The sequence below is a fragment of the Eubalaena glacialis genome, chromosome 20 (assembly GCF_028564815.1).
Source record: "Eubalaena glacialis isolate mEubGla1 chromosome 20, mEubGla1.1.hap2.+ XY, whole genome shotgun sequence".
Lineage (NCBI taxonomy): Eukaryota > Metazoa > Chordata > Mammalia > Artiodactyla > Balaenidae > Eubalaena > Eubalaena glacialis.
Genome location: NC_083735.1, coordinates 15,129,753 through 15,156,499, shown reverse-complemented (window position 1 = coordinate 15,156,499; position 26,747 = coordinate 15,129,753). Strand labels below are relative to the sequence as shown.

The window sequence follows — 26,747 nt, the reverse complement described above, 5'->3', positions numbered from 1 at the left end:
TCTGCTTGGTGAAACGTCCGAGACGGAAGAGAACGTTTCACGGGCCGTGGAATGTTCCGTGGACTGAAGTACGACGCGAAGCCTTACGAAGGCTCACGGTCCCCTTAGGGCGCCGGCGGCTGGTCCGGGCTCCCCGCACGGGGGCGCTGCCGCAGAGTCAAAGGCGCCCCAGGCGGACGCCAGGCGTCGCCAGGGTGGGGCTGCCGGTGGCGAGTCCGTGGCGGGACGGCGAGCAGGAGCGCGGAGGGCAGGGAGGAGCCGTAAAAGGCGGCGGAGCGGGATCTCGCCGCGCTGGGGACCGCGGGGCGCCGGCCCCGCCCGCGCGATGGCGAGGCGGCCGTGGGGCGCGCCGGGAGGGACCTCCAAGGGCAACGGCAGCGCGCTGCTCGAAGCCTCGCAGCAGGCCCCGAGCGGCGGGGAGGGCGCCCGGCCGCGCCCCTTGAGGCTGGCCTCCAGGCTCGCCCTCGTCCTCATCTTCACCATCGTGGTGGACATCCTGTCCGTGTATCGGAACAAGAAACTGAGGAACGCAGGTAGGGCATCCCGGGGCCTGGCAGGCTGGACGGGCAGCGCCCAGCTTTCACCGACGGCAGCCTCTCCCCTTTCCGGCCACCTTTGCAGCACGCAGCCCCCTGGAGCTGTCACTTGGCTTTCCCCAAGAAAAGTTCAAATCTTTTTCTTAAAACCTGGGGCCTTGAGTCATTTTTAAAAATAGAGACTGAAGTTCGTCTGTTTACTTTTCCTTGAACTGGCCCGTCTAAGATGTATTTTCCTAAAACAAGAAGGAGCCTTCAGTTCCTAAGGGGTAGAAGTCAGAGTCAGATTTTCTGTATTTTCGGGGGGAAACCCACTGTACAGTTCTCAATTTCTGAGGTTTATTAGACTGAGAGAGACAGGATACAGGTTGCAGAAAGTTCCTCCAGAAGCCCTTTCAAATCAGATCAACGAACAGTTAAGTATCAATTGCTTGGTTTTACATGTAATTTATTTTTCCCAACGTTGTTAAAATATGAGAAAATATATAAGCTGGCCAAATGGTAGGGCAAGCATTTTAATTTTGTTGTCGGGAATAGTTTTCAGTTTTTAGCGTACAATTAAAAAGAATCATCGGCTCCTATACCTGCTTGGAAAAGTGACAGTTATTCCCTCTAGTTAAACAAGTTTACATTTTAAACATAGATATTGATGTAGTAAAGAGTATGGTTTCATATAATATCTAATTTTGTGCTTGAGTTAAACTTGATTTTTTTCTCCAACCAGTGAATTGAAATTGGTTTATCCTGGGTAGGAGCCCGGGAACGATTCGTCCACAGGACACTGGATGTTCAGACCTCTAAATGATGATTAGATGCCTACTTCTTTATTTGGAGGCAAACTCTTAGGAGGTGGGGTGCGGATGGGAAGGAACCAGGTACTTACAGGTTTGTCCAAAGCAATATTTTTGTTCTAACCTGTAGTCAGTCGACACTTTAATTTTGTTTAGCTCCTTTCCGAGAGGGTTCCCTTTTTTCTATAATGCTTGGGACAGTCCATAGTTTTACTGTTAGCTAATAAGCACCTGGTAATATGAATTGAATTTGAGTTAGTCCATTGAATAACCTCACTTCATTGACTGGCTTAAACGAGGTTGCAGAAAGGAATTCTGCCTTCAAGAGGCTCCTAGAAGAAAACACAGGCGATAAGCTCCCTGACACTGGTCTTGGCAGTGATTTTTTGAATCTGACACCAAAAGCAAAAGTACACCAACAGCAAAAAAATAAACAAGCAGGACTACATCAAACTAAAAAGCTTCTGCACAGCAAAGGAAATCATCAACAAAATGAAAAGGCATCCTACGGAATGGGAGAAAATATTTGCAAATTATATATCTGATAAGGGGCTAATATCCAAAATATATAAAGAACTCATATAACTCAATAGCAAAAACCCAAACAATCCAATTAAAAAATGAACAGGAGATCTGAATTTACATGTTTCCAAAAAAGACATACTGATGGTCAACAGGTACAAGAAAAGATGCTCAACATCGTTAATCATCAGGGAAATGCTAATCAAAACCACGAGAGATCACCTCACACCTGTCAGAACGACCATTATCAAAAAGACAAGAGATAACAAGTGTTGGTGAGGGTGTGGAGAGAAGGAACCCTCCTGCACTGTTGGTGGGAGTGTAAGTTGGCGAAGCCACTATGGAAAACAGTATGGATGTTCCTCAAAAAATTAAAAATAGAACTACCATATGATCCAGCAATTCCAATTCTGGGTATTTACCCAAAGAAAGCAAAACACTAACTTGAAAAGATATATGCACCTCTATGTTCATTGCAGCACCGTTTACAATAGCCAAGACATGGAAGCAACCTAAGTGTCCACTGACAGCTTAATGTCTGAAGAAGATGTTGTGTAAATGCACAATGGAATATTACTCAGCCATAAAATAGAATGAGATCTTGCTATTTGTGATGACACGGATGGACCTCGAAGGCATTATGCTAAGTGAAAGAAGTCAGACAGAGAAAGACAAATAGCATATTATCTCTCATACATGTGAATCCAACCCCCCCCCAAAAAAAAGCTCACGATACAGAAAACAGATTAGTGGTTGCCAGAGGTGGGGGGTCAGGACTGGGAGAAATGGGTGAACTGTTTTTTTTTTTCTTTTAATAAATGGAATTTTTTTAAAAAAGGATATGAGAAGACCCCGTGCTGTGAGGCTGGTATGAGAATTCTCTGTCGTATCCCCAGGAGGGAAGCTGAGAAGCCTGCTTTCTAACCAGGACCTATTTCCTGCCAATCACCACTGTCCCCTGTATCTCTGGGTTCTGGGAGTGCTGGCTCTGAAGATGATACGTTAATCTGCTTTGCAGTATTCTCATTGCATTACTGATTGTTTTGATTCCTTGGGTTAGGGTTTAATAATAGGACTTTTGCTTTCGACCCTAAGTGGTGGAGCAGGGTTTAATTCCCAGACCTTTCCCCCAGAGCTCATCTCACTTTGTTGATATCAACAGCTGCAGCACTTGGGAAGTTTGAATCCTGCAGAACCTTTCATTTAAAAAAATATTCACATGCCTGGAACAATTCTACTTCTTATGCTTTACAAAAAAGAACTTAGGAAAAGTGCTCCTTCCATACTACTTTGTATTTTGTTCATTTGCTAAGCAGTTTTTTCATAGAGAGTTTCTAAAACATGCATTCCTGTAGCTAACTGGGGGACAGACCTGTGATGAGCTTTAATCTTTGAAGCTTTTGAACTTTCGTATTTTTGTAATTGGGAGGTTTTATTCAAATGTACCACTGTTGCAATTCAAACCGTTTGAGGCTTTCTAGAATGGATGGTAATTTGAAACAGTGATAGAGAGCATGGATTCAAATATGAGTTTTGGGATGCTTACGAAAAGTTATGATTGTTCAGTCCTTCCATTTCAGTTAAGTTTATTCTATTGGTACAGTATTAAGGATGAAAAGATGAACAGAAGAGAATGGAGGAAGTGAGATAAGAAAATAAGAATGCTAAGGCATCTTATTAAGCTTTTTTTTTTTAATGTCTTTATTGGAGTATAATTGCTTTACAATGTAGTGTTAGTTTCTGCTTTATAACAAAGTGAATCAGCTATACGTATACATATATCCCCATATCTCCTCCCTCATGCGTCTCCCTCCCACCCTCCCTATCCCACCCCTCTAGGTGGTCATAAAGCACCGAGCTGATCTTCTTGTGCTGTGAGGCTGCTTCCCACTAGCTATCTATTTTACGTTTGGTAGTGTATATATGTTCATGCTACTCTCTCACTTCGTCCCAGCTTACCCTTCCCCCTCCCCGTGTCCTCAAGTCCATTCTGTATGTCTGAGGTTTTACTCCTGTCCTGCCCCTAGGTTCTTCAGAACCATTTCTTTTTTTTTAGATCCATATATATGTGTTAGCATACGGTATTTGTTTTTCTCTTTCTGACTTACTTCACTCTGTATGACAGACCCTAGGTCCATCCACCTCACTACAAATAACTCAATTTCATTTCTTTTTATGGCTGAGTAATATTCCATTGTATATATGTGCCACATCTTCTTTATCCATTCATCTGTCGATGGACACTTAGGTTGCTTCCATGTCCTGGCTATTGTAAATAGAGGTGCAATGAACATGGTGGTACATGACCCTTTTTAAATTATGGTTTTCTCAGGGTATATGCCCAGTAGTGGGATTGCTGGGTCATATGGTAGTTCTATTTTTAGTTTTTTAAGGAACCTCCACACTGTTCTCCATAGTGGCTGTATCCATGTGTTTGTACTTTTTACAGTTATTTTCCTGTAATTGATATCTAGTCTCATAGTGTTGTGGTTGGAAAAGATATTTGATATGATTTCAATTTTCTTAAATTTACCAAGGCTTAATTTGTGACCCAAGATATGATCTATCCTGGAGAATGTTCCATGAGCACTTGAGAACAAAGTGTATTCTGTTGTTTTTGGATGGAATGTCCTATAAATATCAATTAAGTCCATCTTGTTTAATGTGTCATTTAAAGCTTGTGTTTCCTTATTTTCATTTTGGATGATTTTTCCATGGTGAAAGTGGGGTGTTAAAGTCCCCCACTATTGTGTTAGTAACACTATTGTGTTACTGCTGATTTCCCCTTTTATGGCTGTTAGTATTTGCCTTATGTATTGAGGTGCTCCTATGTTGGGTGCATAAATATTTACAATTGTTATATCTTCTTCTTGGATTGATCCCTTGATCATTATGTAGTGTCCTTTGTCTCTTGTAAAGTCTTTATTTTAAAGTCTATTTTGTCTGATATGAAAATTGCTACTCCAGCTTTCTTTTGATTTCCATTTGCGTGGAATATCTTTTTCCATCCCCTCACTTTCAGTCTGTATGTGTCCCTAGGTCTGAAGTGGGTGTCTTGCAGACAGCATATATGGGTTTTATTTTTGTATCCATTCAGCCAGTCTATGTCTTTTGGTTGGAGCATTTAACTATTTACATTTAAGGTAATTATCAATATGTATGTTCCTATTACCATTTTCTTAATTGTTTGGGGTTTGTTTTTGTAGGTCTTTTCCTTCTCTTGTGTTTGCTGCCTAGAGAAGTTCCTTTAGCATTTGCTGTAAAGCTGATTTGGTGGTGCTGAATTCTCTTAACTTTTGCTTATCTGTAAAGGTTTAATTTCCCATCAAATCTGAATGAGATCCTTGCTGCGTAGACTAATCTTGGTTGTAGGTTTTTCCCTTTCATCACTTTAAATATGTCCTGCCACTCCCTTCTGGCTTGCAGAGTTTCTGCTGAAAGATCAGCTGTTAACGTTATGGGGATTCCCTTATATGTTATTTGTTGCTTTTCCCTTGCTGCTTTTAATATTTTTTCTTTGTATTTAATTTTTGATAGTTTGATTAATGTGTCTCGGCGTGTTTCTCCTTGGATTTATCCTGTATGGGACTCTCTGCGCTTCCTGGACTTGATTGATTATTTCCTTTCCCATATTAGGGAAGTTTTCAACTATAATCTCTTCAAATATTTTCTCAGACCCTTTCTTTTTCTCTTCTTCTTCTGGGACTCCTATAATTTGAATGTTGGTGCGTTTAATGTTGTCCCAGAGGTCTCTGAGTCTGTCCTCAATTCTTTTCATTCTTTTTTCTTTATTCTGCTCCCTGGCAGTTATTTCCACCATTTTATCTTCCAGCTCACTTATCCGTTCTTCTGCCTCACTTATTCTGTTATTGATTCCTTCTAGAGTATTTTAAATTTCAGTAATTGTGTTGTTCATCACTGTTTGTTGGCTCTTTAGTTCTTCTAGATCCTTGTTAAATGTTTCTTGTATTTTCTTTATTCTGTTTCCAAGATTTTTGATCATCTTTCCTATCATTACTCTGAATTCTTTTTCAGGTAGGTTGCCTATTTTATCTTCATTTATTTGGTCTTATAGGTTTTTACCTTGCCCCTTCATCTGTAACTTTTTTTTGTTGTTTTTATTTTTATTTTTTTTGATGGGTGGTCCTGTATTCCTGTCTTACTGGTTGTTTGGCCTGAGACGTCCAGCACTAGACTTTGCAGGCAGTTGCATAGTGCTGGGTCTTGGTGCTGCGATGAGGACCTCCGGGAGGCCTCACTCTGATTGATATTCCCTGTGGTCTGAGGTTCTCTGTTATTCCAGAGGTTTGGCTCGGAGCTCCCACCACAGGAGCTCAGGCCCGACCTCTGGCCTGGGCACCAAGATCCTGCAAGCTTCATGGCTTGGTTAAAAAAAAAAAAGGAAGAAAGTAAGAAAAAATGGAGCAGTACAATATCAAAGAATAAAAAATAAAATAAAATTAGAAAGATAAAAAAATATTAGGAAAAATAAAAGTATAATTGAAACAACTGCAACAAGGTAAAATAAAACCACAACAGAAAAAAGAAAAAAAAAGGGGGAGGGGGGAACAAGCCAAAAGGAGAGAACAATAATGAAGTATAAAGAATAAAATAAAATTAGAAAAATAAAAGATTTATTAGTAAAAATAAAAATATAAAAGAATCAACATGGTAAAACAACCCCAATCTAAAAGAGGAAAAAAGAAAAGAAAAAAAAAAAAAGTGCCTTGACTATGGGGGTGGAATTTAGGCTGGGGAACTTAGGCAAGGGGCGGGGTTTAGGGTGGGGCAGGACCTAGGCCGGGTGACGTTCAAGTGTGGGGCGGGGCCTCTGCTTAGGACCTGGGCAGAAGGGGAGACGCAGCACGTGGAAAGGCGGGGGCCTCTGGAGTGTGGAGTTCTCCTAGTTTGGAGGTAGGGCCCTGAGTGAGGGTGTGTGGGCGGGGTTTAGGCCCAGCGAGTTGGAGGGGGTCTCGGAGGGGGTCTCCGAGTGTAGACGTAGGGCCCTGGGTGGGGCGTAGGGGCGGGGCTTGGGCTCTGCACGGCAGGAGGGAGGCTCCGAGGGCAGAGGATTAGACCCCGGAGCCCAACAAGCTCCCCAGTGCCTAAGGGAACAGGGAAAGCGCTGGCCCCGTTCCCTTCCATTCCTTTGTGCCCCTCCCCTATGGTCTCCCTCAGGGTCTCCCCCATCGCTACTGGATCCCTAACCATGGGTGGGTCCCACTGGGTGTAGGAACTTCTCCCCTCCCCCAGCCACCCCTCAGGGGTGCCGGTCCTAGGTCCGGCCTTTACTTTTGCTCCCCCTTCCCTCCCTCCTACTCCCTCAGGACCCCTGTGGCTGGAGGGGGCCTCGGTGGGCAGAGGATCAGGCCCAGGTTCTCAGCAGGTTCCTGGGGGCCCAAGTGGGCAGGGGAAACCTGGCTATGCTCCCTTTTGATCCTCTGCCCTCCCAGTGGTTCCCCAATTTCCCCCTTTGGGCGTGGGATCCCTTCCCTTCCCCCAGCCTCCCCTCAGGGGCACCAGTCCCGTCCCGCCTCCCCTACCCCTCCCCCTTCATCCCCCCACGCCCTACCCAGTCTCTGGGGGGTTCCTTCTCGCCCCTTAGGTGTCCGTGGTCCCCCGCTGCTGCCTGGTAGGTGCCCTAGTTGTGCGGAGGCGCGAATTCCGCATCCTCCTAGTCCGCCATCTTGACTCCTCCCCACTGCCAATTACCTTTTAATCCCATGTTTTCTCATCACCTAAGATTTTTTTTTTTTTAATTTATTTATTTATGGCTGTGTTGGGTCTTCGTTTCTGTGCGAGGGCTTTGTCTAGTTGCGGCAAGCGGGGGCCACTCTTCATCACGGTGCGCGGGCCTCTCACTATCGCGGCCTCTCGTTGCGGAGCACAAGCTCCAGACGCGCAGGCTCAGTAGTTGTGGCTCACGGGCCCAGTTGCTCCGCGGCATGTGGGATCTTCCCAGACCAGGGCTCGAACCCGTGTCCCCTAGCATTAGCAGGCAGACTCCCAACCACTGCGCCACCAGGGAAGCCCTGGCATATGTTTTAAGGTTGAGAATTATGGGTCCTTTTTTGCCCAGATCCTAGTGGGCTCTTTAAATGAGTATATATTCAGTAAGATGAAATTGCCATTGGTAAAGGTAAATTATTCTTGAATATTGGCAACTTGATGTGGTTCAACTTCATAGATTTTGGTCTTGTTTTTACTTCAGGAACATTTATTTTGAATTATTACTTAAATTTTAAGGTTCAGATCTTGATTGGGTTGAATCTCAAAAACAATGAAGTCTTTTCCTAGCTTTCTTCTGATGTAGTCGTAATGACGGCAACTTGACCAGCTTGTTGACTTGGCTGTGAGCGACTTTCATAACAATCAAGTGACTTAGGACTGCCCATTCCCCTCACTCCCAAAGGCCAATGGATTGTTATGCAGAGGGTGCAGAATTCACTTAGAATTTAGGTCAAGTTCAGACTGTATTTGAGTTGCACTTTAGTAAACCAGGACTATCAATACATCTCTATAAATAGATACTGTTCGGGGCCTCATTGGTGAGTTCTATGATACCAAGGGTTAAAAAAAAAAAGGCAGTTAACATCTTAGAACATTTAGTTTGAAATTATGTACCCTTGACCTTCCCAAAGAATCTGTCTACATGTAAATACTATCGTGTTTTTGCCTGTCAAAGCTTTGAGGAAGCAGTTTACATCTCTTAGCAATCCAAATACCTCTGAAGTTTACGGATTTCTTTTTCTCAACAAACCTAAGAGTCCTTTTTAATTAACGCAAGTGTGCAAAGAAAGAGTGTCAGAATAGTTGGTACAGGTAATGCCCTGAAAGACGTGAATCACTGCCTGAGGCAAAAACCTGAAAGCATAGCGCTCCCTGCCGTGAAACAACTGAGGTGCAGGAGGCCTTCATAGGACAATCGACCTCGCCTCTGCCATCACCTGGGTTTGTGCATGGCTTCATCAGCGCTTCCTGGTAACAATATGAAATATGAAGTGTCAAGCGCAGCACGTACAGAAGGTGACCTGGACTACAGCCTGGCTGAATGAGGGATCAATGACTTGCAGGTCCCCAGGCAAGATAATAAATAGAAGTGAGACAGATGCAAGCAAAACTGGCAGGAGAAATGAGGGTACCAAGAGTGAGTAGCCAACAGCAGGGCACAGCTGCAGAAGGTTGTAGAACTGTCGCGCTAGAACCTGACCTGGGAGGTGCTGACTGGAATGACCATGCTCTCTTTACAGAAAAGGCTGATTAACTTCTAATCCTTCCCTGTCCTCAGTGAAATGTGTGACTGGGGGCCAGCTACATCCCAGGAACTAGGCTTGCCCTGGAAACGCCATGAAGAGCAAAATCCACATAGTCTCCTGCTTTGTGAAGCTTGGAGTCTGGGACATGAGACAAATATTAACCGTACAGATATGCGTAACCTATATATGTCTTTTTAACATCACATTTTTGGAGGGGAATTCCAGCTTTTTTATTTTTCCCCCTTTTACTCAAAACAAAATAGAAGAAATAATACAGGATTAAACCTGCAAAAGTATTTAATTGGTAGAACACGTATACAACAAAAATGTCTGGATAGGAAGGTAAGCTTATTTGCAGGAAGGTAGTTTGTAGTTTTTATATGAAACATTAAAAAAATCAAACATATGCCACATGGGTGCCACTGTTTACAGCAATATTGAAGGAGAGAAAACAACACTTATTTAGAGACAGATAGACCACAGCGTCTAGTTTTTACAGCATCAGTGCAGTGAGTTCACAAAACTATATTCCACGTAGGTAAACAGAGTTTAAGAATTGTTCCCAAATATGTCGCATTTTCAGCCCTCAGAGGTTCATTCCCACATATTTCAACTACTTTAAATTTCTAGCTACTGAAAGGGAGGATGATTCTGTTCTTTCCAAGGAGTTACAAAATCTCTGTAGAGCAGAGGCCAACCGTTACCGCCGCAAGTCCGCTCTCACCAATAGCCCTTGAATTTTTCAGAGAAGTATCTAGGAAAAAAGTCAGACTCCACCCTAGTCATCATTACCTTCTATGCCAAATATCTATGTGTGACATATATCTCTATGTGACACATGTACATATGAAATGTGATGAAAAGAGGTGCAGAGAAGTGGTACATCCCCAAGAAAGCATACACCAGGGATTATCATGTACTCTGAATAGTGAGAACAGGCTTCCTGGGGAAGTAACAGTTGAGCTACAGCTAGAAAGAAGACCAGATTCCTGGGAGAGATGGTAAAGGGCTGTGGAGAGAGGTGACAGAAGGTGGTGGATGCTGAGAACAGAAGGCAAGGGACGGGGGCACGTAATATGAGAGGAGGCCGAAGGGACCATCAGAGGCCAGATGATGTTAGGCTCCACAGGCTACAGGAGGGATTGGGATCTTTATCCTAAAAGCACTGAGGACCATTTAAAGTGTTTTAAGGAAGGTGATTACATATTCAGGTTTTCTCTATGAAAAGACCATTTTGGAATGACTAAACACACTTAGCAACCGAAAGGTTTCCCACATACAAATACAGTATGGGAAACAAGTTTGTCCCAGGAGAACAGCGCCCCCTAGGATGACGCAGTTTGGGGAGCCACGTGTGTTAGCTGCGGCAGTACAGCGAAAACGTAGGGAAATGTTTAAGGCCAGAACAAGACCTTTTAATAATGTTTTATTTTCATTCATCCAATAGGGATTAGCACTTGGCAGGCATCCTGCACCAGAGCTAATCCCTCCCTGGTTCTGTTTACTGAGACAGAAGCTGAGCTGAACCCCCAGCTGAGTATGACTAATTACCTATATTATATAAAGAAGCTTTTTGTTACAAAAAAACAAAACATGCCAATAGTTGGGAGAATGTGTGCTCAATGTGCCTGCAACTGGGAAGCCATCGCGTCTCTTCGTAAAGTTGTTTGGATTTTTCTTTTTGGTCACGGGTGCACAAAGCCTTTTTGTTTATTTCCATGTCAACAATTGCTTCAGAAAGTCCCCTCATCCTGCAGTGGTCAAAATTATACCCACTCGGGGTGGGAGAATTCCATTTTCATAGAGGCCTTTTACAAGCATGAGTGGTTTTATGTAGGATATTTCAGAAGTGTAAAAAACCACACACTACTCCCATAGAGTTTATACAGTAAAACATTGCCTAATTCACACCTGTGTCTGTCCTGATACAACATATTGACATTATTAGAGTAAAGCCTCAATAAAAGGAAAACTAATTGTTACAGTGTATGGAGAAGTGGGGATACTGCTTTGATTATGGAATATCATTTGTCTAGCACTAAATACAGTCCAAAAAGCCTTTGTGCAACCAGGAAGTCCTTCAGGAGAAGAATGGATAAACTGTAGTACATGCAGACAATGGAATATTATTCAGCACCAAAAAGAAATGAGCTACGAAACCATGAAAAGACATGCAGGAAACTAAAAGGCATGTTACTAAGTAAAGAAAGCCAATCTGAACTGGCGATACACTGTACGATTCCAACAATGTGACATTCTGGAAAAGGCAAAACTGTGGAGTCAGTAAACAGTTCAGTGGTTGCCGAGGGTAGGAGGTGGAGGGAGGGATGAATAGGCAGAGCACAGAAGATTCTTAGGGCAGTGAAAACACTCTGTATGATACCATAATGGTGGATACACGTCCTTATACATTTGTCCAAACCTAAAGAACGTACAACACCAAGAGTGAACCCTAACGTAAACTGTGGACTCTGGGTGATTATGATGTATCAGTGCAGGTTCATCCATTAAAACACATGTACCACTTTGGTGGGGGGATGTTGACAATGGGGGAGGCGGTGCATATGCGGGGGCAGGTGGGTACACAGGAAATCACTGCATCTTCCCCTCAGTTTTGCAGTGAACCTAAAATTGCTCTGAAAATTGTCTCAATAGAAGTTTTTAGGGACTTCCTTGGTGGCGCAGTGGATAAGACTCTGAGCTCCCAATGCAGGGGGCCGGGGTTTGATCCCTGGTCAGGGAACTAGATCCCACATGCATGCCGCAATTAAGAGTTTGCACGCCACAACTCAGGAGCCCTCGAGCCGCAACTAAGATCTGGCACAACCTAAATAAATAAATATTTTTAAAAGGTTTTTATGAGAAATAACACACAAAGAAGCTGTTTATATGAGCTATCATGTTTGGCTAGTTTCAGTACAATGCTATCTAAAAGATACAGCCAGTTGTATATTTGTATCTTCTGCTAAAACAATATTTGAATGCCTCCAAGGCTATAAGCTTGCATGACTAGGACAAAAATAAACCTATTGAGAAACGAAGAATCTAGAGGATGAGTTGGTTGTGGAGGAAACATTATGATTTCTACTTAGAAGCACTTTTTTTATCTCAGAAAAACACCCAGAACTCCTTCTGCTAAAATAATGCTGAATATTATTAATGACACGTTATAGTGGTATTAAAATACAGTTTTTGCTATACTTTTCCTATACACTGAGAGAAATGGATAAGGATTTTGAGATACACATCTATTTTTGACTTAACTGCACTCCGTGTATCCACACTAGCACACCAATATAAGGTAGGATAAAACACAGGTTTGCATGGGATGCTATGCTGGTATTTATTAATAGAATTCTACCTATACAGAAATAGTAGTAAAATAATAATAGGTTTTGTGTCAATTACTCAAGTATTTTTGGAGTAGATGATAAGATTATGTTGAAAAGTAATTTGTAAGTTTCTTTGCTGAAGTTGCCGTGATTTTTTTCCTTTGCGTGTCCTTATATATAAAATGCTCACATGTGAAGCATGCCAGGATCTAAGCAGACGGGGAGGAGACTGAAGCTAAGCAAGGAGCCTGGGAAGCACAACCTAATCCAATTCATGCCCCCAACTATAGCAGCCAAGTAACTCATTGTACAAAAGGCAAGCTTAGCCCTGGTGGAGGCTGTTTCTGAGACCTAAGGATGTCCAGCTGTTAAGTAAGGCAGCGATAGAGAAGAAAGCTACTATGTCAGCTCATACTAAAAAACCAAGCGAGCACTGACATCATTTTGACTATTTACTCCATGGCAGAAATACAGCCCGTGGGGGAGGGAGGAGGTACGGTATTGGTGGGACAGGTATAAAGGAAGCAGGGTCTGCTACGGGAGCTTAAGGCAGATGAATAGAGATTTGGGGCAGGGTTTAAGTCAAAGTTGGCAGGAAGGGTACTGAAATCTTAGGCAGAGGAAATTGAGGCCTAATATCACTGCGATGAACTGGCCCAAGTGGTCCTCCCATTGTTAACAATAACCATAAAAATAATAACAGCTACCGCCTAGTGGACGCTTGGTGTGTCCCGGCACATTATGTATATCATCTCATTTGGATTCAGTTTTTACAACAACCCAATGTGGTAGTTACTAGTGTCTCCACTCTTAGAGATGAGGAAAGTGAAATATTGAAAGATTTGATAAGTTGGGCGAAGTCACACCAGCAGAGGTGGGATTGGAGCGCAGGCTTTCTTTCTGACTGTCCACACCCGTGCTCTTGGCTGCTACCAGATTCCACTAGGGGTTAAATCCTCTGACCAACTCTGTCCTGCTTAGAATTTGATGAGAATTAGATGATCTGAATCAACTGCTGGGGTTGTTGGAGATTTTACTGAAGGACTCTGGAACTCTTCTTTTTTCCATACCACCCAACTATACAGCATTACACTCAGTCAGTGAATATTCATTGTTCATTTTAGATTGTTTGAAATCCAAGTTAGGAAGATTAAGGATAAAAATGATAAGAGCAACAAGAAAACCTTCTCCTTTACTACCCCAGGATGAAGACTTATGCTTCTTGGGAGAAAGAAGTTTTCTTCTCTATCGAGGCAGGATGCAATATGTATCTTCTTATAAATCATGATTCTCTGGGACCTGCCTGTACTCGCCATCTGCACAATTTTGAACAGTTGGCCAATTATGTCAATTGACCCAACTTAATAAATGTACATATAACTTGAGTTAGACAACCAGTGGCTAGCCAAATGAACTAATGCAGTATGTCTTTTCCGAGATTCTCTATTCCCATGTGTATCTGGCATATAGTAAGCTCTCAGTAAAAGTTGGCTGCTCTTATGTGTGTTACTATTATTATGTACAAAGTAATCAATGTTACAGCTGCAAAAATTTTAGATTGAGAACCCTCTACTAAAATGCTTCTGTATTTCTAGTGGCCATTAAACAGGACATCATTAGAGACTTTGGAGAAGATTAGCTAATGAGTGTCTCAATTCATTGAGACAACTCAGCTGTGCCTTTTCTTCTCTTAATGGCGGATCTTCTTACTCTCCAAGGCACTATTTAAACTACTAAAATAACTGATGAGATCATTACTGTTGTCAGAAAAGTTCAGCCTGAGCAGCTATTTTTACTAGTAAATGTAAAGTATTTGTTCCAGTAGAACTTCTTACACGCTTAATAACACTACAGAAGAAGCAGGTAACAGCAGAGCAGAGACGCAGCTCCAGAACTTCTGGGTCCAAACAACAGTAAGAGTATATTAACCTAATGTTACATTTTTTTCAGTCTGAGGTGTGGTTAGAGTCATTCCTTTGTGTGAAGACAATTTCAGGTTGAATTTCTCTATGATTTTTAAATCAAATGAACACAAAGGCCTTAACTGTCAATCAGACTCACACAAAATACATTTCATACCCAGCACAGACTGTTATTGATGATTAGTAAAATATATAATAAAAGTAATAATATGTGCAACATCGGTACCCAGGAGTGCCCAAACCCATGACATAGAGCTTCCCGAGTCCCCATTTCTGCCAGGATGAGGTTTGGTGTCTGAGAGAGAAATCTGTGGGGAATAGGTGATACAAAGCTGCCACTGCGTTTAGGGGTCTCTCAGCTTGTTTATCTTCCATATCATGTAGCTTTTTCTGGTGGGTGACAGGAACTCTCAGAAAAAATGTTCGAGAGCAATGCTCAAGGGCAGGTCCACGTAAACAAGGGAGAGCAGAGGAAAGATTGGAGCATAATCACAAATAATAGCATCGCTGCACATTCCAAGGTCAAGGCTGTGACATGCAGATCTCACTGGAGTTCAATAACCATTTACGAGGTTATTCTTTCAGCAAAAGTGAGTACATTAATAAGAAAAACTAGGAATCACATGACTTTATATGGTGCCTAAATGCATTAAGCACTCCCACAGGCATCACTGCCGGGCTGAAATAGCCTCATTTCACCACTTCCCGATTTGTAGATGTGTGGGAAACCAGAGAGGGTAGCAGCAGTGTCAAGGGATGCCTTCATCAATGCCTACCTCAGATAAGCATACGCTCTAAATAGAAAAGGAGGCCCTTCAGCCAGCTTCCATCAGGATCAACATTCCTAAATTATTTTCTGTAGCAATTGGGAGCCATGAATGATGCTAAGTGGCCTCCTAAGAGTCAACCTTGAGATGTTTGCTTTTGGCAGAATGTCAGACTAGGTATTCTGAGGGGCCCTTTCACTGGAAAACACCTACGTCCTGCATTAAACATCTTTCAGAGCTGTAAGTACTAAGTTTTATTCACATAAAAGCAAAGTCCCTCTAAGGTACAGCAGTCAGGACCAGAAAGGTGAGTGGTACCCCAGGACTACACTCCCCTCCACCCCCGCCTCCATGAAGCTGAACTGGTTCTAAGTCAGAAGTGCTCCCTGGCTCTTGGCAAAAGAAAATGCATTTCCTCTCTAGAGAAAAACATTGCAACCACTCAGGCTTTTCAAATATTAAATTAAACCAAATATTTTTGCATTAAAATGATTGAATCTGTAATCAAAATTTTTTGCACAGAGAAATTAACAGGCCCAGATGGCTTTACAAGTAAAATCTTCCACAAAAGCCAGATACTCAGAAATACATCTAGCGAGAGATATTTAAAAATAGTATGGAGAACACTAAAAACCTGTGCTGAAAGACAATAATAAAGACAAAAACAATGAAGAAATTCTATGTTCCTGGGTAGGAAAACTCAATATCATAAAGCTCCAAGCAGTATACTCAATAGTATTCACTCTCCAAATTAATCTAGATTCAACCCAATTCCTGTTAAACCCCTATAGTTTGTTTTTTCTTTCTTTTCTTTTTTTTTGAGAAACTTGACAATATGGTTCTAAAATTAACATGGAGTAGCAAACACATAAGAATAGACAAGATGCTGAAGAAAGAGAATTTGAGAAATCATTTTCTACCAGAGAGGAAGACATACTGCAAAGCAATGGTCAATTAAGAAAATGCGGTGCTGACACTAAAATCAACAAACTGAGAAGAGGAACACAATAAAGAACCGAGAACTAGACTAACACATACATGAAAAACTGAAATAAGAAAGCAGTGGTGGCTTTGCAGGTAACTGAAGAAAGGATCAAGTTTTCAAAATAGCCCTGGGACAGTTGGTTAACCATGTGGGGAAAATTGACCCCCTTCTACATACCACATCCCAAAATAAGTTCCTGATGGATGAAAGACTTAAATGCAATACAAAAAAACTTCAGATCTTTTAGAAGAAAATTAGGAAAATCATTTTATAAACTTAATAGTGAAGAAGGGCTTTCAATAAGACCTAAAACTACTACTAATAAAAGACTGATAACTATAATTATATCAAAATCTTTACTTAAAGTACATCAGAAGACTTTATAAAGAACATTAAAAGGACAACCCATTGGGAATTCCCTGGCGGTCCAGTGGTTAGGACTCACTTTCACTGCCATGAAAGCGAGTGGCACAGGTTCAATCCCTGGTTGGGGAACTGAGATCCCGCAAGCTGCGCAATACGGCCAAAAAATTAAATAAAATGAAAAAGGACAACTCATAAGCTGGGAGAAGATACATGCAATACATATAACTGAGAAAAAAATCATATTTAAGACTGCTACCTATCAAAAAGAAAAACCCCCAAACAAGTAGAATAACAGGCAAAAGACATGAAGAGTTATTTCAAAGAGAAGGAAGCCAAATTACAAATAACTACAAAATATTTACCCTCACTAACTTTTCAGGAAATACATCTTGAGATCTCAATGAAGCACAATTTTATAAACATTAGTTTGGAAAAATAAAGATCTGATTATTCAAATTGTTATAGCAACTTATATAATAAATTATTATAACAACCAATATGGCAGTATCTCATAAATTTGAATACTTGCCTAGTAGACTAGCATAAAAGTGTCATGATATCATTGTTCACAATAGAAATTGTCAATAACCTGATATCCACTGATAAAAAAATGAATAAATGTATTTTGCCTGGTAGAACATGATTTGGCAGAAAATCAGTTAGCTCCTGTTACATGAAATAACTTGAAAAAATCTTGGAAATATAATATTAAATGAAATGGCAATTTTCTGAAAACTGCATACAGTCTAGGAAAAAAATTTTATGTAACTTAAAAACAAAATTAAATATAATTTTTTCCATTTTGTGACTAAATTTTTTTTAAGTTTTTAGAAGAGGTAATGCTAAGCATTATCTTGGGGGAAGAGGAAGTCATAAAATGAAGAAAATTCACACAGGTTGATTAAAGGTATTTGGGGGAGGAGAGGAGTTCACAGGTGTTCCTTTTGTTATTATGCTTCATTGTAGGTAACATATAGTTTTTGTCTTCAGCAAACATTATACAATATCTTTGAAGAGTTAGTATTAAGACATTATTTCTTCAGCTAAACAAAGACACTGAAGCAAGTGTTTTTATTAAGTATTTACTGTAACATAGAAGGAACAGCAAATGTGAGCGACGTCTGCACAGAGTAACAGCTAGAAATGCTCTCCCATAAAAAGGTGATGATTCTGGAGCTTTGAGGAGACGCTCCAAAAAGAAAGAACAAAGTTCTCTTTGTTCTAATGTAAGTGTGTGGTCTTTAGGATTTTGAAAATCTTACCATAGCTGGTGATTACGATGGCAGCATGTATAATAAAATGAGCTCCAAACTGAAGTTTAGATCCATTGTTTAAACTCAGCTTTATCACTAATTAGCTTTGTGATTATGGGGAAATCACTTAATCTCTTGAGCCTCATATTCTGCATCTGTAAAATGTAGTTGATTTATGAGCGTTGATGTTTTCCCTAACTACTCTCTTAGGAACTTTCAAGGATATAATACAGTGTTCTTAACAATAATCACCATGCTGTGAATTAGGTCCCCAGAACTCATTCATCTTATAACTGGAAGTTTGTACCCTTTGACCAGCAACTCCTCATTTCCCCCACTTGCTGGCAACCACCATTCTGCTCTCTGTGTCCGTCAGTTTGGCTTTTTGATTTCACATGTAATTGAGATCATTCAGTAATTGTGCTTCTTTGACTTATTTCACTTACGGTAATACTTTCAAGGTTCATCCAAGTTTCCACAAATTATAGGATTTTCTTTTTTATGGCTAAATAATATTCCATTATATGTATTTATGCATTATATATATATTATACATAATATATATAATGGCAGGACATCTCACTGCAGTGCTGGAGCCTTGGGTGCAGTGGAGGGACCACCAGGCCCTGCCACTAGCTGACCCTGGAAGCTTTCTGGATTTGTTTTCTTACAAGTATTGATTATTCTTGGTTTGAAACTTATTTCCAAAGTGCCCCAGCGGTTTCTCAGTCTCTGTTCCAGGGACACGGGTGGTGCTGGAGCTCCTGTCCTGGCTTATCAATTCCATATTCATCTCATTTTTTAAAAATTTATTTATTTATTCATTTATTTTTTATTTTTGGCTGCATTGGGTCTTCGTTGCTGCGCGTGGGCTTTCTCTAGAGACTTGAGGACACGGGGACGGGGAAGGGTAAGCTGGGACGAAATGAGAGAGTGGCATGGACATATATACACTACCAAATGTAAAATAGATAGCTAGTGGGAAGCAGCCGCATAGCACAGGGAGCTCAGCTCGGTGCTTTGTGACCACCTAGAGGGGTGGGATAGGGAGGGTGGGAGGGAGGCTCAAGAGAGAGGGGATATGGGGACATGTATACGCATATGGCTGAGTCACTTTGTTATACAAAAGAAACTAACACAACATTGTAAAGCAATTACACGCCAATAAAGATGTTTAAAAAAAAAGAAGTTGGCATTATTTTAAAATTCATTAATTAGTTATATTTTAGATTCACTTATTGTTTTTGAAAGAAAAAAATTAAAATATCTGAACTATAATATCATTTTAATAAGTTCTCCCAATGAAACATCATTTAACATGTCCCATTCATATAATTAACAACTGCGTTTTAAAAGTTTCTTTCCCAATCTCTTACACTCAGGAATAAAATATGACAGTTATAGGCCTCAAAATCTATTGTAATGATTATTCTTGGATGAACTGGCTGGTTGGCAACACAGTTCATTTTGTTAGTTTGTCGCTAAGAGTCGAATATTTTTGGCATTTGCATCTTTGAGTCCTCTGCTTTGTGGCTACTGTTGCCTGGGGTAACTTTAGAAGGCAGATCTTGAGCTGAAATTCACTCTGAAATAATACTTTTATGTAAAAGTTTGCTGTGTACTCTAACAGAGACTATACTCTCTTCCTTAGATAAACAGTTTAATGGCTATGTTGGAATAAAATATGACTTCCTAAGGCCTCATTTCCCCCCCTCATTTGAGTATGTGGCACTCAAATAAATATCTGCCCAACAGGCACCTCTTAGCAGAGGGCCACCATCTGGACTCACTTTACGAAGGACCTATCTTTTTTCTTCCACAGATGGTGATTCTAGTTTAATGGTGTGGTGGCCGAACTGGGGAGGCGTTTCGAGCCCATCCCTGCGATGTCCAGGCACAGCTTGGGGGTAGAAGTTTCTAAAGAGCTTCGTGGGAGCCAGATAAAGACGGGTAGGTGGTACCTGTAACTTTTCATGGGCTCTGCACCACTTGCCCTTGACAATACTTAAGTATCTCTGGTTAGTAGGAATAACAATTTTTTTATAGGGTGCTCGAACTAACACTGGACTCCAGTAATTTTTGAAAACTCGAGGGCTACAAATTGAAGACACGCTAAGGTAGGACTGCGAGGGGAATGACATTTAAGGCTTCAAGAAATTTCTCAATTCTAGACTCTAGAGTCTAGAATTAGTCTTCCGTTCACAGACTAACTGCTGCGCCCTCTGGTGGGCACACGTGGAAGCTCCGACGATTTCACACTGTGCCCTTTCCAAGACTTGCACCTACATCGCTCTTCCCTAGATTTTCTTCCCACCAGTTTTTAAATTTTTTTTGAAGTCACTAGCCAGCTGGCCGACTTACTAGACACTCTCCACAAGTCAGGGCAGATTTGTAGCCCAGGCCTTTTCTCTGTCCACACATAGTGGACAAACCCAAATACTGATGGACATTCTGTCCCTAAGAGGGTTTCTTTGTCAAAGTCGTGAAATAGTATAAGCTTCAGCCCCAAGCCAGCTGGTCTCTGCAAGCTGGGGGGCCAGGGAAACACACAGCCAGAAGGGAAACCTTGAGGAGGAACTTGACTCACGGAGTCTTGGAGTGATTGTATCTCTATCCACTTCCAAACGTGGGATGTGTGTGTGTGTGTGTGTGTGTTGAGGGGAGGTGTATTTTTCTTTTTTTTTTCCTATCACCAAGCCCTCAGAACTCAAAGGTTTTTGCTTGTTTGTTTTAAATATTGCAACGTGATCTTTACAATACTCTGAGTAATTAAGGGAGGGGATTCTGTTCACATGTGGAGCAAAGCAAGGGTGGGGAAGGGACTGGAAGTGACCAGACGGTTGCGGGGTGGTAGAAAGCGCTGCAACAGCTGAAGGGAAGCCACAGAGAGGTGGCAAGAAGTCGTGAGCCTTGTGACTCAGCAAGGTGGCAAGTGACAGCGGGGATGGCTTGGTGGAAGACAGGTGAGCACTCCCTCTGCAGTCCTAGAGGTCTTTGGGAGCACACCTTGGTACCCAGGACCCAGTGTCACCCATTGCTGAGGATTCCTGTCATTAGTCACTAAGGGGAAGTGAAGTCCCCAAAGCGGGGGGAGTCTGGAGCACGTGGTTTAAAGGACAAACTACCGTCTAGGGACTCAATATTTACAACAATTATATTTGAAAAGTCAAGCGAATTTGAATTGAAGCAGTTGATTTGATCTAATGTTTCCAGATACTATATATACATAGAATTTGTTTACTTATAAATTAAATGCATTCTGTCCAGATGCTATGGTTTAAAATGTGGCGAAAGGAGGTATCTAAGTGCCATCTAGAGGGAAAGTGGAGAATTGAGCAGAAAATACTTGCAAAATTTTTTGTCTTTTCTTTCTTTTTTTTTCCCCTGTAAAAGCAACAACATGATATTATGTTATAATGGTAATAATAATACCTTATCTTGCATGGTGGTACAAGGAGTAAAACACACAGTAGGCACTCCACAAGAGGGACATATTGTAATATTCTTTTTTTTTTAATTAATTAACTTATTTATTTATTTTTGGCTGCATTGGGTCTTCGTTGCTGCGAGCGGGGGCTACTCTTTGTTGTGGTGCGCGGGCTTCTCATTGTGGTGGTTTCTCTTGTTGTGGAGCACGGGCTCCAGGCACGCGGGCTTCAGTAGTTGTGGCATGCGGGCTCAGTAGTTGTAGCACATGGGCTTAGTTGCTCCATGGCATGTGGGATCTTCCTGGACCAGGGCTGGAACCCATGTCCCCTGCATTGACAGGTAGATTCTTAACCACTGCGCCACCAGGGAAGTCCCATATTGTAATATTCTTACTTGCATTCTTTTCTTATTCTTGTTAGTCAAAATGGTGTTACTATATTTATTAACAATACTAATCGCTGATTGGTGGGCCCACTGAATTTTAAGTCTAGGATATCCACTTAACAAGCTGTTCACTTTTTTTTTTTTTTGATCTCCTCTTTGACTTCTTCAGTGATCTCTTGGTTATTTAGTAGTGTGTTGTTTAGCCTCCATGTGTTTGTACTTTTTACAATTTTTTTTCCTGTAATTGATATCTAGTCTCATAGTGTTGTGGTCGGAAAAGATATTTGATATGATTTCAATTTTCTTAAATTTACCAAGGCTTGATTTGTGACCCAAGATATGATCTATCCTGGAGAATGTTCCATAAGCACTTGAGAAGAAAGTGTATTCTGTTGTTTTTGGATGGAATGTCCCATAAATATCAATTAAGTCCATCTTGTTTAATGTATCATTTAAAGCTTGTGTTTCCTTATTTATTTTCATTTTGGATGATCTGTCCATTGGTGAAAGTGGGGTGTTAAAGTCCCCTACTATGATTGTGTTACTGTCGATTTCCCATTTTATGGCTGTTAGCATTTGCCTTATGTACTGAGGTGCTCCTATGTTGAGTGCATAAATATTTACAATTGTTATATCTTCTTCTTGGATTGATCCCTTGATCATTATGTAGTGTCCTTCTTTGTCTCTTGTAATAGTCTTTATTTTAAAGTCTATTTTGTCTGATATGAAAATTACTCCTCCAGCTTTCTTTTGATTTCCATTTGCATGGAATATCTTTTTCCATCCCCTCACTTTCCGTCTGTATGTGTCCCTAGTTCTGAAGTGAGTCTCTTGTAGACAGCATATATGTGGGTCTTGTTTTTGTCTCCATTCAGCCAGTCTATGTCTTTTGGTTGGAGCATTTAATCCATTTACATTTAAGGTAGTTATCGATATGTATGTTCTTATTACCATTTTCTTAACTGTTTTGGGTTTGTTTTTGTAGGTCTTTTCCTTCTCTGTGTTTCCTGCCTAGAGAAGTTCCTTTAGCATTTGTTGTAAAGCTGGTTTGGTGGTGCTGAATTCTCTTAGCTTTTGCTTGTCTGTAAAGGTTTTAATTTCTCCGTGGAATCTGAATGAGATCCTTGCTGGGTAGAGTACTCTTGGTTGTAGGTTTTTCCCTTTCATCACTTTAAATATGTCCTGCCACTCCCTTCTGGCTTGCAGAGTTTCTGCTGAAAGATCAGCTGTTAACCTTATGGGGATTCCCTTGTATGTTATTTGTTGTTTTTCCCTTGCTGCTTTTAATATTTTTTCTTTGTATTTAATTTTTTATAGTTTAATTAATATGTGTCTTGGCATGTTTCTCCTTGGATTTATCCTGTGTAGGACTCTCTGTGCCTCCTGGACTTGATTGACTATTTCCTTTCCCATATTAGGGAAGTTTTCAACTATAATCTCTTCAAATATTTTCTCAGACCCTTTTTTTTATCTCTTCTTCTTCCAGGACCCCTATAATTCGAATGTTGTTGCATTTAATGTTGTCCCAGAGGTCTCTGAGACTGTCCTCAATTCTTTTCATTCTTTTTTCTTTATTCTGCTTTGCAGTAGTTATTTCCACTATTTTATCTTCCAGGTCACTTATCCGTTCTTCTGCCTCAGTTATTCTGCTATTGATTTCTTCTAGAGAATTTTTAATTTAATTTATTGTGTTGTTCATCATTGTTTGTTTGCTCTTTTGTCCTTCTAGGTCCTTGTTAAACATTTCTTGTATTTTCTCCATTCTATTTCCAAGATTTTTGATCATCTTTACTATCATTACTCTGAATTCCTTTTCAGGTAGACTGCCTATTTCCTCTTCATTTGTTTCGTCTGGTCGGTTTTTACCTTGCTCCTTCATCTGCTGTGTATTTCTCTGTCTTCTCGTTTTGCTTAACTTACTGTGTTTGGGGTCTCCTTTTTGCAGGCTTCAGGTTCGTAGTTCCCATTGTTTTTGGTGTCTGCCCCCAGTGGCTAAGGTTGGTTCAGTGGGTTATGTAGGCTTCCTGGTGGAGGGGACTGGTGCCTGTGTTCTGGTGGATGAAGCTGGATCTTGTCTTTCTGGTGGGCAGGAACGAGTCTGGTGGTGTGTTTTGGGCTGTCTGTGAACTTATTTTGATTTTAGGCAGCCTCTCTACTAATGGGTGGGGTTGTGTTCCTGTCTTGCTAGTTGTGTGGCATAGGGTGTCCAGCACTGTAGCTTGCTAGTTGTTGAGTGGAGCTGGGTCTTAACATTGAGATGGAGATCTCTGGGAGAGCTTTCACCGTTTGATATTACAGGGGGCTGGGAGGTCTCTGGTGGACCAATGTCCTGACTCAGCTCTTCCACCTCAGAGGCTCAGACCTGACTCCCGGCCAGAGCACCAAGACCCTGTCAGCCACACGGCTCAGAAGAAAAGGGAGAAAAAAAGAAAGAAAGAGAGAAAGAAAGAAAGGAGGAAAGAAAGTTATTAAAATTTAAAAAAATTTTAATTATTATTAAAAAGAAAAAAAGAAAAAAGTAATAAAAAAAGAAAAAACAAAAAAGCAAGCAAGAAAGAAGAGAGCAATCAAACCAAAAAACTAATCCACCAATGATAACAAGTGCTAAAAACTATACTAAAAAAAAAAAAAACGGACAGACAGAACCCTAGGACAAATGGTAAAAGCAAAGCTATACAGACAAAATCACACAAAGAAGCATACATATACACACTCACAAAAAGAGTAAAAGGAAAAAAATATATTTATCTATATATAAAAAAAAGGAAGAGAGCAACCAAATCAATAAACAAATCTACCAATGATAATAAACTCTAAATACTAAACTAAGATAAACATAAAACCAGAAACAAATTAGATGCAGAAAGCAAACCCCAAGTCTACAGTTGCTCCCAAAGTCCACCTCCTCAATTTGGGATGATTTGTTGTCAATTTGGGTATTCCACAGATGCAGGTACATCAAGTTGATGGTGGAGATTTAATCCGCTGCTCCTGAGGCTGCTGGGAGGGATTTCCCTTTCTCTTCTTTGTTCGCACAGCTCCCAGGGTTCAGCTTTGGATTTGGACCCGCCTCTGCAGGTAGGTCGCCTGAGGGTGTCTGTTCTTCGGTCAGACAGGACGGGGTTAAAGGAGCAGCTGATTCGGGGGCTCTGGCTCACTCAGGCTGGGGGGAGGGAAGGGTACGGATGCGGGGCGAGCCTGCGGCGGCAGAGGCAGGCGTGACGTTGCACCAGCCCGAGGCGCGCCGTGCGTTCTCCCGGGGAAGTTGTCCCTGGATCACGGGAGCCGGGCAGTGGCGGGCTGCACCGGCTCCCGGGAGGGGAGGTGTGGAGAGTGACCTGTGCTCACACACAGGCTTCTCGGTGGCGGCAGCAGCAGCCTTAGCGTCTCATGCCCGTCTCTGGGGTCCGTGCTGATAGCCGCGGCTTGTGCCTGTCTCTGGAGCTCATTTAGGTGGTGCTCTGAATCCCCTCTCCTCGCGCACCCCGAAACAGTGGTCTCTTGCCTCTTCAGCAGCTCCAGACTTTTCCCGGACTCCCTCCCGGCTAGCTGTGGCGCACTAGCCCCCTTCAGGCTGTGTTCACGCTGCCAACCCCAGTCCTCTCCCTGCGATCCGACCGAAGCCCGAGCCTCAGCTCCCAGCCCCGCCCGCCCCGGCGGGGGAGCAGACAAGCCTCTCGGGCTGGTGAGTGCTGCTCGGCGCCGAGCCTCTGTGCGGGAATCTCTCCGCTTTGCCCTCCGCACCCCTGTGGCTGCGCTCTCCTCCGTGGCTCTGAAGCTCCCCCCCCTCCGCCACCCGCAGTCTCCGCCCGCGAAGGGGCTTCTAGTGTGTGGAAACCTTTCCTCCTTCACAGCTCCCTCCTACTGGTGCAGGTCCCGTCCCTATTCTTTGCCTCTGTTTTTTCTTTTTTCTTTTACCCTACCCAGGTACGTGGGGAGTTTCTTGCCTTTTGGGAGGTCTGAGGTCTTCTGCCAGCGTTCAGTAGGTGTTCTGTAGGAGTTGTTCCACATGTAGATGTATTTCTGATGTATTTGTGGGGAGGAAGGTGATCTCCGCGTCTTACTCCTCCGCCATCTTGAAGGTCCCCCTGTATTCTTTTTTAAGGTACCTTCCCAACCAACGTCACGAGTGCCACTTGACTGTTTATTTCACAATGTCCGAGCATTGACACAAATCCTCACAGGATATGGAAATTTCTGCCTGGGTACAGCACAGTGTCCTTTGAAAGTTTCTTGGAGTTACAAAGTGTGCACACGTTCCCCAGGGGTGTTGGGTGCAGTGGGGAAGCTGCCTCAGTAGATAAAAGATAAATGTTGACACCTCTTTAGAAAGAGCAAGTAAAACAAACACATACATGCACAATCATAATCTCCACCTGGGAATCCCACCACATACTACTACGTTTATAATAAAATTGTCTGATGCTCAAGGGCAAAAGAGAGACAACTGTTTATTGAATATCTGTTTTGTGCCAGTTGCTGCAGGGGGTATTTTGAATATAGTCTCTTCTCGGAAAGTCTGAACTAAATGGATAATGACAATAATTTCTATACTTCATGCAGCACATACTTTTACACAGTGGGGTGGGCACTTAATCCAATATGACTGGGGTCCTTATGAGAAGAGGCGGAGAGACACAGGGGACAAGGCCATGTAAAGACAGAGGCAGAGATCAGAGTGGTGCTGTCACAAGCCAAGGAAGGCCTAGGGCTACCAGAGCTGGAAGAGGCCAGGAAGGACCCTCCCCTGAGGACCTCAGAGGGGGCACCTGGATTTCAGGCTTCTAGCCTTCAGAACTGTGAAAGAAAGAATTTCTGTTGTTTTAAAGCATTCAGTTAGTGGCAATTTGTTACTGAAACCCTAGGAAATTAAAACTATATCTGAAGATGAGGGATCATCAAGAGAGGCAGTGAGGCTGAGTGTGTGTTAAGTATTGTGGTTACCGGAAATATTCCTTTTCATTCTCTCTGTCTCTCTCCCCAACTCTTCTCCCCCTGCCCCCGGACAGACAGACAGACAGACACACACACACACACACACACACACACACACACACGGGCACATTCCTAATTGAAAAATTGCTCAGAAGAGTTAGTTTCAGTTTGTCGATGGCTTTGGGAAGGACAGAAGGAAAGAGAGAAGCTTGCCCCGCTCTGATGAATGAGCACCGCATACATACCCTGTGAGGGAAATGGGTTGGATG

At 42.0% G+C, this 26,747-nt stretch overlaps 1 protein-coding gene across 3 annotated transcripts in view; it reads left to right on the top strand.

The window, feature by feature from the left end:
* The first annotated feature begins 204 nt into the window (after nt 1-204).
* MTNR1A (melatonin receptor 1A) overlaps nt 205-26,747 on the top strand; it is an 80,049-nt gene continuing 53,506 nt past the window's right edge. For 2 of the 3 annotated variants that reach the window (XR_009698811.1, XM_061177550.1), the window contains exons 1-2: nt 205-533; nt 19,553-19,680. Coding sequence is in view for 2 of the 3 variants with exons in the window: in XM_061177550.1 (XP_061033533.1) it covers nt 326-533; nt 19,553-19,641 (297 nt within the window). In the remaining variant the exon portion in view is untranslated. Of the gene's footprint in view, nt 534-19,552; nt 19,681-25,056; nt 25,080-26,747 lie in introns of those variants that run through there. The other variant, XM_061177551.1, reaches the window with a different exon arrangement.